Below are 10904 nucleotides of genomic sequence, written 5' to 3'. Positions count from 1 at the left end.
TGTAATAAAAGTTTCACTCAGCTTTCGTATCTAAAAAGACACAAAATGATCCACACAGGGCACAAACCATTTACATGCACCGAGTGTAATAAAAGCTTCACTCAGCTTTCACATCTAAAAAGACACAAAATGATCCACAAAAGGCACAAGTCATATACATGTACTGCATGTAATAAAAGCTTCACTCAGCTTTCACATCTAAAGAGTCACAAAATAATCCACACAGGACACAAGCCATTTACATGTATTGAGTGTAATAAAAGCTTCACTCAGCTTTCAGATCTAAAAAGACACAAAATGATCCACACAGGACACAAGCCATTTACATGTACTGAGTGTAATAAAAGCTTCACTCAGCTTTCAGATCTAAAAAGACACAAAATGATCCACACAGGGCACCAGTCGAATACATGTACTCAGTGTAATAAAAGCTTTAGTAAGCTTTCGTACCTAAAAAGACACAAAATGATCCACACAGGGCACCAGTTGAATACATGTACTGAGTGTAATAAAAGTTTTAGTTCGCTTTCGTATCTAAAAATACACAAAATAATCCACACAAGACACAAACCATTTACATGTAGTGAGTGTAATAAAATCTTCACTCGGCTTTCACATCTAAACTTTCACAAAATGATCCACACAGGGCACAAACCATTTCTATGTAGTGAGTGTAATAAAAGCTTCACTCAGCTTTCACATCTAAAAAGTCACAAAATGATCCACACAGGACACAAACCATTTACATGTATTGAGTGTAATAAAAGCTTCACTCAGCTTTCAGATCTAAAAAGACACAAAATGATCCACACAGGACACAAGCCATTTACATGTACTGAGTGTAATAAAAGCTTCACTCAGCTTTCAAGTCTAAAAAATCACAAAATGATCCACACAGGGTGCAAACCATTTACATGTACAGAGTGTAATAAAATGTTCACTCGGCTTTCACATCTAAACTTTCACAAAATGATCCACACAGGGCACAAACCATTTACATGTACTGAGTGTAATAAGAGCTTCACTCAGCTTTCACATCTAAAACGTCACAAAATGATCCACACAGGGTACAAACCATTTACATGTACTGAGTGTAATAAGAGCTTTACTCAGCTTTCAATTCTAAAAAGGCACGAAGTTATCCACACAGGATGCAAACCATATACATGTACTGAGTGTAATAAAAGCTTCACTCAGCTTTCAACTCAAAAAATTCATCAAATGATCCATAGAAGAGTCTAATCATATACATGTACTGAGTATAATAAAAGCCTCTTTTCAGCTTTCACATCTAAAAAGTCACAAAATGATTTACATGTACTGAGTGTAATTAAACTTCACTCAGCTTTCAATTCTGAAAAGACACCAAGTGATTAACACAGGGTACACACTATTTACACATACTGAGTGTAATAAAAGCTACACTCAGCTTTCAACTCTAAAAATTCACCACTACATTCACATCATGGAATAAGACACTGTCTGTGACTCAAGAGGTACTTCCTGCACTCACAAATAACTTTGGTGTTTTAGACTGGCTCCTGCCCATGCTGCCTTAAATTCCAAACTTGCGGCTGGAAGTCACGGCAGCCATCTTGTGATACTGACTGAAAGTCATAGCAGCCATTTTGACTTGAGACTGGGGATTGATCCTATTCCAGCATGCCACTAGACCACCAGAGCAGTAAGATATACCCAGAGTATGGGTGTGCTCAGCGACAACAGCAGCGCAAACATTGTATGGGTAGGCCTGGGAGGGGGGTGGGAGAAGAGAGAAGGACATTCTCAAGGCATGAGCAGGGTAATTAGACATAAGTGCACGCTTAAGCAGCAGTACCTATAATGAAGCTGCTAGTTACACTCTAGGTGTGTAAAAATGTACATGGAAAATGACACATGACGCAAGTTATATTAAAATAGTTATTTCTGTTTATTAATTGCCATAATGGACCTCAAAAGGTTGGTTGCATCATCTGGGAAATCTTTACAGATGCCAAACGCTGGCATTCTGACAAAGATCTCAACTCAATAATTCGTTGCTCCCCAATATGTACCTTTTGTCCTGCATGACATCATTACTTGTCAGCCAATCCATTAACAGAGGCTGTCCTTAAATTTGGACAAAGAACTTCATTTTAACGTGAAATAAAAATTTCAGAAATCATAATTTTGTTTACATTCATTTCTGAATATGCAAAAACATTTTATAACATAACCAAAGAAAACATTAAATCTAAACCTGCTTATCTGGTTCAAGAGAGCCTGCATTCAAAAGTGTTGAAAAATTCATGTCCCTCTCTGTCAGCACAGGAAAGGAGGAGGAGGGCTATCCCCCCTGCTCTAAAAAACTGGTTTAGTGTTTCTGATTCTAACTATTTCTAGATGTTGCCTCAGGATTTCTCCTTAAAGTTTCTTGCATCTTTAAACTATATAAAATATTGGAAATTAAGTACACACCATTCTTTCACATATCTTTCATTCGGGGCCCCTTTCATCCACAGATCCACACTATATATTTCATTCATATTTAATGCAAGAAAGCTTTTCTTCTATACCCAGTATACCCAGTTCAAGCCCATCTGGTATCAATTAGACCCACGAAGCTCAAGGCGGGAAAACCCTGAACAAAAGACAGACAGAGAGAAAATCACTAACACGAAATGAAGTCACTACCTCAAGATGGAGTTCCTAATATCTTTCTATGTATCATGTATATCCTGATTTCCTCTATGGTCTGGCTTAATAGCGAAGTACATAAAAAGAATATTATTATGCTTTTCCTTAATATTAATCTGTAGTGTGTTTTTCTGGCCTTGGCTACATCCATATTCAGATTTTTATTCACCAATTTTTTGTACGCTTCTATTAGGCGTGGCCTTAACTAACACATATGCTTGTATCTAACTAGAGTTACCCAGAACCATACGAAAAGCAGGCGTTTTTGTAGAAAAACTCCACAAAATACTCCACAAACACATTTTATTCATTATCCAATCCATAGCGCCCCTTAGAGTGCCACTTCAGGCAGAAGAAAATTTTTGGTTTCATCTGAAAATGTCGTGTCATTTTTAATTGAAACCAAAACAAGTTTGTACATTTCAGCTTGGGTTTGATGGCGAAGCCAAAACCCACAATTCAGTCGCTCTCTATCAAAAAGCCTCAGCCTGAACAACCTTTATGTGTGCATATGAAGCCAGAACAAAATCACCATGGATTCTTCTACAAAGCACTATGGACTTGTCACTGCTACTAAGGCCTTTGCTGCCACTGTATGAAGAATGAATATGGACATTGTTCTTTGCTTTATACTATGTACACGCTGCAGTCTTGGTACCAGGGACTTTCTCAGCATCAGAGTTAGCTATGGAGACCTTGAAAATGACAGTGTTGATATTATGGTCAGTCAATCATGGTACATAAAAACATAAGAATAGCCTTACTGGGTCAGACCAATGGTCCATCAAGCCCAGTAGCCTGTGCTCACGGTGGCCAATCCAGGTCACTAGTACCTGGACAAAACCAAAGGTGTAGCAATATTCCATGCTACCAATCCAGGGAACGCAGTGGCTTCCCACGTGTCTTTCTCAATAACAGACTATGGACTATTCCTCCAGGAATTTGTCCAAACCTTTCTTAAAACCAGGTACGCTATCCGCTCTTACCATATCCTATGGCAACGCGTTCCAGAGCTTAACTATTCTCTGAGTGAAAAAAAAATTTCCTCCAGTTGGATTTAAAAGTATTTCCCTGTAACTTCATCGAGTGTCCCTTAGTTTTTGTAAATTTTGATGGAGTGAAAAATCGATCACTTGTACCCATTTTACTCTACTCAGGATTTTGTAGACTTCAATTATATCTCCCCTCAGCCGTCTCTTTTCCAAGCTGAAGAGTCCTAACCATTTTAGTATTTCCTCATACGAGAGGAATTCCATCCCCTTTATCATCTTGGTTGCTCTTCTTTGAACATTTTCTAGTGCCGCTATATCTTTCTTGAGATAAAGACACCAGAATTAAATGCAATACTTCAGGTGAGGTCATACCATGTAGCACTACAGGGGCATTATAACATTCTTTGTCTTGTTAAGCATCCCATCCTATATAATAAAACGCTAGCCGCGCATGTGCACTCCTATCTGCGTATTATCCCACGACAAGTTGGCAGGTATTCTCACTAATGGGTGACGTGATCCAACGGAGCCCCGATGCGGACGCCTCACAAGCATTCTTGCTTGAAGAAACTCAAAGTTTTGAGTCGCCCATACCACGCATGCGCGAGTGCCTTCCCGCCCTGCATAGGGCGCGTCTCCTCAGTTTTTACTTTTCCGCGGAGCCGAGAAGTCCGTCTTCGACTCTCTGCGCAAAGTTTTCTTCACTTGTGCCTTCTAAGTTTCGGGTTTATTTTCTCTTAATCGCTGATTTTCATCGTGTTTGTTGTTTGTTTTTTTTTTTTTTAATATATATACGTTTCGTTCGACTGGGCAGGCCACATGGCCGCAGCCCTGCGTCTTCGATCTTGCAGTGGAGCTTTTCCGGCCTATGTCCCAGCCTATCACCGGTTTTAAAAAGTGTGCCAAGTGCCAGTGCGCGATTTCGCTCATGGACCCTCATTGATGCTGTGTTCGGTGTCTCGGGCCTGAACATCTCCCGAAATCGTGCCGGCCTTGCTCCACACTCACCGCACGTGCTTTCAAGCGTCGTTGCGTCTTGTGGGAATCGCTGTTCATGGAGCCCTCGATGGAGCAGTCATCATCGAAGGGACCTTCGCCATCGACATCATCTGCAGCTCTCCAGCCTCCCACCTCTGCGGCGCCGAGTCTCCTCAAGCCCGCCTCGTTTGTGCCGGCCCAGACTACAGTGCCATCTGCGATGCCTTCCTCGGTCTCTTCAGGTCAGGTAGCACAGCAGCCCATCCCTCCGGTAGTGTTAAAAGTGCCCAAGGCCTCCAAGTCCAAGAACTCACACACTTCCTCGAAGGAGCGCGAGGCCTGTGCAGGTGGTCCCATTGCTGATGCGGATCCATCCTTGCCGGCCTCGTTCCAGACCATACTAGAGAAGCAATTCATTGAGCTCTTCACCACCATGGGGCCGAAGCTTCTCTCCCAAATCCAGCCTGGGCACAGGGAGGCCTTCCGCAAGATCGAGCCGCCTCCAGTGCCTCAGCAGTGCACACACTCTCAGCAGGGAGCAGAGTCTCTGCGAGTGTCTGGTCTGGCATCGATGCATGCATCGCAAGGAGCAGAGTCTTTGCCCATGCCTCCATTGGAACCGATTCACTCGATGCAAGGAGCAGAGTCTTTGCGAGTGCCTCCATTGGAACCGATCCACTCGATGCAAGGAGCAGAATCTTTGTGAGTGCCTCCGTTGGAGCCGATCACCCCGACGGGGTTCGAGCCTATATGGCAACCATCCCTGCTTCGATCGACCGCTTCCAGCCCCATCCAATACCTGGGGGCCTCAGCGAAGATTCACTCACCTCGCCCATCAAGGCCGACGTCCAGACATAGCCCGCATCACCGATCAACGCACTCATCGAGGCATTCGTCCAGGCATGCCTCGCCTCATCGGAAGCAGCCTTTCCTGGAGTACTCCCCACCGGCTACTTCACCTCCTCCGATGCCAGAGCTCGAGGACACGATGGGATCTTTCTCACCTTCTCGATCCCCATCCTCATCGAGTCCTTCGCAAGGCCCTGCTTTGGCTGACCAACTGTCCTTCTCCTCGTTCCTGCGACAGATGGCAGCAGATCTGAACATTCAACTGAACACGGGGTCCAAATTTTCAAAGGAATACCTGGAGACTATGCACCTCACTCAACCACCTGCTGAGTCCCTCAAGCTTCCATTACACAAGTTACTGGACCAGACATTCGTGCGGTGCCTTGAAACACCTTATTCCATCCCCGCTGTACCAGACAAATTGGATACTAGGTACCGCACAGTACATCATAAGGGGTTTGATGGCTCCCAGCTCTCCCACCAATCCCTTCTAGTGGAGTCCTCAGTGAAGTGGTCCCACCCCTCCCAGTTTTACGCCACTGTCCCGCCTGGTAGAGAGGGCAAGACCATGGACCGATTTGGCAGGAAGATATATCAGAACTCCATGATGACCTCCAGAGTTCTGAACTACAACTTCCACTTCACAACCTATTTCGAGTTCTTCTTATCCATACTCCAGAAGTTCATGCCCTATATCGATCCTAGATCCAAAAATATATGAACTGACCTCTCATTCAAACAGGTAACCTGAATATGGATCGTGATCAACAATTTATGAGTCACTCAGAAACGTGAAACTCTTCAAGAAACGCTCCCCCCTAGAGATGAACCAGAGTTTGCCGGTGTCAGGTCAAAAGCGCGCCGGGACAAAGGCGCGCCCAGACAATTGAGCGCAGCGCGCGCCACCGCTCCGCTCTAAATTACTGTTTTTAGTGCTCTGATGGGGGGGGGCTTGGGGGGGAACCCCCCCACTTTACTTAATAGACATCACGCCGCGTTGTGGGGGGGGTTGTAACCCCCCACATTTTACTGAAAACTTCACTTTTTCCCTGTTTTTAGGGAAAAAGTTCAGTTTACAGTAAAATGTGGAGGGTTACAACCCCCCAAACCCCCCATAACGCCGGCGTGATGTCTATTAAGTAAACTGGGGGGGTTCCCCAACAAAACCCCCCGTCGGAGCACCTAAAAACTGTAATGTAGAGCGACACGATGGCGCACGCTGCGCTCAATTGTCGGCGCGCGCTTTTGTCTTTCGCGCCGTTGTCTATGAACCGAGTTTGCCTTCCAGTCATTGCAACTGCTTCAATGCTGGTCACGCTCCATGTTTGGTTACATAAATAAATAAAGGTTACAATTTTGCAACTTCTTGTGTGAGAGTGCTTTCTTATTTTTTCTTTTCTCATCAAACAAACATCACTCTATGGATTGTAAGTAATGTAATAACTTAGCTTCATAACGGGTAGGGGGTCTCTACGTGGCCCCGTTATGATTGCTTCTTCAGGAGACCCGAATCATGATTGCAATAAAAGTCCTTAGTTCAAAACTTATACGCTTTTAAACTTCGTGAAGTGACAACATCGCCGAAGAACTCTGTCAGTGTGTACAAATTTTTCAACTGCCAGCAGTTGAAATAAAACTTATTTGAAATAAAAAGAAAACAGACCTGACGAAGGAGTAGGTTGCTGGAAGACTAACAACGAGTTTGCGATGGTGATGTTAGGAGACAAGATAAGTAAAGTGGATGACTGAAATATAGTATTTTACAGGTAAGTGATTTCTTTTTATGTGACAAAGAGGTCCTTTTATTAAAGTGCGCTAACTGCTAAGATGTGCATAGGATATATTGGATGCCTTAGCAATTAGCGCATGCTATATCAGTTAGCGCACCTTAATCAAGGGACCCCAAAATGAGAGAGAGGGAGCCAGTGCTCTTTTTGGAAGAGGTGCGACATGAACATACTTCCATGAATTTTGGATAAGCTCAATGTGGAATACTTTTCTAGATACGATGTATATAATTAGATATTCCGACAGTAGAAGATAGACGTGGTGGCTGATATGTTGCTTGTGAGGCTATGTATATGCTTTTAGTGTAATGCGCTTAGGTTTTAAGCAGAATAGAAATGTAAAAATATATAAATAGATCTTATTTATTAGGGAAGAGTAGCAGCAAGTCTCAAGCCAGGAGAGCGTTCTGCATTGTGTCTAAAGGCTCTCCACTATCTCCATCCTTGTTTAATGTGTACCTAAGAGCCTTCGACTATCTATTTCCTCCTCCTCAGATACAATTGTTCTCTTATACAGATGATATTTTTCTGCTCTGTCCAACTAATGACTCCTTTAAGGATATACAATATATAAGGAAGATCATAGAAACATGATGACAGATAAAGGCCAAATGGCCCATCCTCAGTAACCATTATATCTTTCTCTCTGTGAGAGTTCCCACATGCCTATCCCAGGGCCTTTTGAATTCAGACATAGTCTCTGTTTCCACTACCTTTTCCGGGACTGTTCCACGTATCTACCACCCTTTCTGTAAAAAAGTATTTCCTCAGAGTACTCCGGAGCCTATCACCTTGTAGCTTCATCCTATGTCCTTTCAAATTAAAGAGACTTGACTAATGCACATTTATATTACATAGGTGTTTAAACATCTCTATCATATCTCCCCTCTCCCGCCTTTCCTCCAAAGTATACAGATTGAGATCTTTCCCTATACACCTTATCACGAAGACCACACACCATTTTAGTAGCCTTACTCTGGACTGACTCCATCCTTTTTATATCGTCACATATCTACCTCCAGAACATCAGCGCCTGGCATAGGAAAGCCTAGTAGAGCTGCACACAGGTGGCTTTAGTTGACTGGGGGGTGGGCTAGTGAACCATGGAGAGGAGGACCCAGGCCCATAAGCCATTCTAACCACTGTGTGCATGGTGAAATGTGCACCCCCCAAACCCTTATGTACTGCCATATAAGTGGCACCTGCAGCTATAAGGGTTATTGGGGTGGTAGACAGGTAGGTCTAGAAGGTTCGGGGGGGTGTTTTGGGGGGCTCACCATGACCTATAAGGTTGTTGTGGTGAGATGTGTATGTGACACCCTTTTTGTGAAGTTCACAGCAATGTCCTGTAAGGTACCCTACTACTCTGGTGCAATGTTTGGGTGTCCAGTCCATCACTTTGCTGACCCTGTCCACATCCAAAAGGTCTTTTTCTAGGCGTTTTTGACTTGGATTAATTTTTGGATGAAAATGAGGTATAAAGATAAATGACTTTGCGGTCTGGACAATCTGATGCCTGGATGTACAGTTAGACGATTTAAAATATATATATATATTTTGGACGTATTTTTTGAAAATGAACTTTTTCCATGTCTGACATTGTGTGACTAGCGACTTAGGCCCCAAATTAGACTTAGATGTATCTTTTGATTATGCCCCCCACATATACTTGTATTGTAAGACATTGCTTGTTTATCAAGTTAAAATTTCATAAAATGCTTTGCTTGTTTTGCAAAACACTTGCAAACCAAGTTACTTGCAAGCCAAGGCTTTACTGTATAAGGAAGATCACAGGCGACCTGAGTATATGGTCACAGAAAAATTCTCAAGTTTAACAAACTGAAGACAAAAGTGCTCTGGTTCAGTAGCTACAACTGAATTGATGCTGAAAGAGTGGTGGATCATTGGAAAAAAACTCCCACTCCAGGTGATAAAGGCCAGCAGTGTGACGGATTTTAAGAATAAATGGGATACTCATGTACTGAAATAAATAAATAAAGGTGTTTAATAAATGCCAATAAAGAAAGAAGAGTTCCTCAGATGGGATATGGGCAGACACGATTTAGAACTGAATCGGGATCATTCTCTGGGTACAGGGGAGAAGCTTGAGGGTTTCAGCTCATTTACAGTGAAAGGAGCAAAGGAAGAGCTTTTAATAGGACAAAGATCGATGACATCACAAGGGGGAGGGCGGAGCTTCTCACGGAGGGATCCGGCTACATTTGCCAGACTCCACCCCCTCCTGGAAGGGGCGGAGACTACTGTACTTGCATAGGAAGCAGTGTACACATCATTTGCAGCTACTTAGTCTTGTCACAACCTCAGAGAGAACTGACCAAGCAAATCCCACAACTGCTCCTTGGGAGGAGCCAGGGCTGGGGATGGACAGAGAGTTCCTTCTGCTGAGGGAGGCAGAGCTTCCCGCCCTCCCTCCTTAAACTCCTCCAAGAACATTCTGACCAATGAGTGCCAAGAAGAAGCTAAAACCACTCCTTCTCCCTCCCCAGGAAACTGCTGACCAATGAGAGCCAAGAAGAAGCTAAAACCCCTCCTTCTCCCGCCCCAGGAACATTCTGACCAATGAGTGCCAAGAAGAAGTTAAAACCCCTCCTTTTTTTCCGCCCACCCTCTCAGTGCTACTAGGCGGAACTTCTTAACTCCTCTTCCACCCCAGCAACTGTCTGACCAATCAGCACTGAAAAGGGGCGGAACCAACAAGAAAAGGCTGCCTCCCTCTGTAGACCGAATGCTTAGAGTGAAGCGCCGCCAGGCCTAAAGTTCTCCAGAGCAGAGCTTCCCGCCTTCCTGGGCTGTTTCCCACAGCAACATTCTGACCAATGAGGGCCAGAAGAAGCTAAAACCCCTCCTCCCTCTCAGTGCTAGTGGGCGGAACGTCTTAACTCCTCTTCCACTATCTTCCTCTTCCAGCAACTGTCTGACCAATTAGCACTGAAAGGGGCGGGACAAAGAAGAAAAAACTGCCTCCCCTCCTTCTCCCCGCCCCAGGAACATTCTGACCAATGAGGGCCAAGAAGAAGCTAAAACCCCTCCTTCTCACGGCTAGTGGGCGGAACTTCTTAACTCCTCTTCCACCCCAGCAACTGTCTGACCAATCAGCACTGAAAGGGGGCGGAACCAACAAGAAAAGGCTGCCTCCCTCTGTAGACCGAGTGTTCAGAGTGAAGCTCCGCCTCTCTTTTGTGATGTCATCCGCCTGTGCCCAACAGGAAACGAGTCTTTTCTACTTCCTTTAATTCGGGGATGGAGCAGAAACTTCCGGCTTCGGCCCTTTTGTCTCTTCTTCCAACTGTGCAAGAAACAAACCCTGAGCCCGATAAAGAGCCCCAGATGCATTTCTGATCCTGGGAAATGGCTGCAGGAGCTTCTGCCCAGGTAGGTCTTGTTGCAAACACTGCTGCAGCTTCACTTTGGGACCCTCCTGAGGGGAAGGAGAGAGATTTGGGCTGGGACTGGTGTCTCTTGCACAGATAGAACTGTTCTGGGACTGTGGCTTATGTCTTTGGAAATCATGCACACTAGTACATTTTCCTCCTCCCCAATGAGCACCAGCCCTTCCTGGAAGAGTTGCAGAAAATGCTGAGTGTGTTTCTGGTTTGTGTTT

The 10904-nt window shown here is 44.2% G+C and overlaps 1 protein-coding gene across 2 annotated transcripts in view; it reads left to right on the top strand.

The window, feature by feature from the left end:
- Window positions 1–392: 392 nt before the first annotated feature.
- LOC117354658 (gastrula zinc finger protein xLCGF3.1-like) overlaps window positions 393–10904 on the top strand; it is a 30140-nt gene continuing 19628 nt past the window's right edge. The window contains exons 1-2 of one of the 2 annotated variants that reach the window (XM_033932506.1): window positions 393–1082; window positions 1316–2161. In XM_033932506.1, the coding sequence (XP_033788397.1) occupies window positions 466–1082; window positions 1316–1334 (636 nt within the window). In that variant the 5' untranslated portion in view covers window positions 393–465 and the 3' untranslated portion in view covers window positions 1335–2161. Of the gene's footprint in view, window positions 1290–1315; window positions 2162–10904 lie in introns of those variants that run through there. The other variant, XM_033932505.1, reaches the window with a different exon arrangement.

Source organism: Geotrypetes seraphini, chromosome 2, assembly GCF_902459505.1.
Source record: "Geotrypetes seraphini chromosome 2, aGeoSer1.1, whole genome shotgun sequence".
In the NCBI taxonomy this organism is placed as follows: domain Eukaryota; kingdom Metazoa; phylum Chordata; class Amphibia; order Gymnophiona; family Dermophiidae; genus Geotrypetes; species Geotrypetes seraphini.
This window is presented reverse-complemented; position numbering and strand designations above follow the sequence as displayed.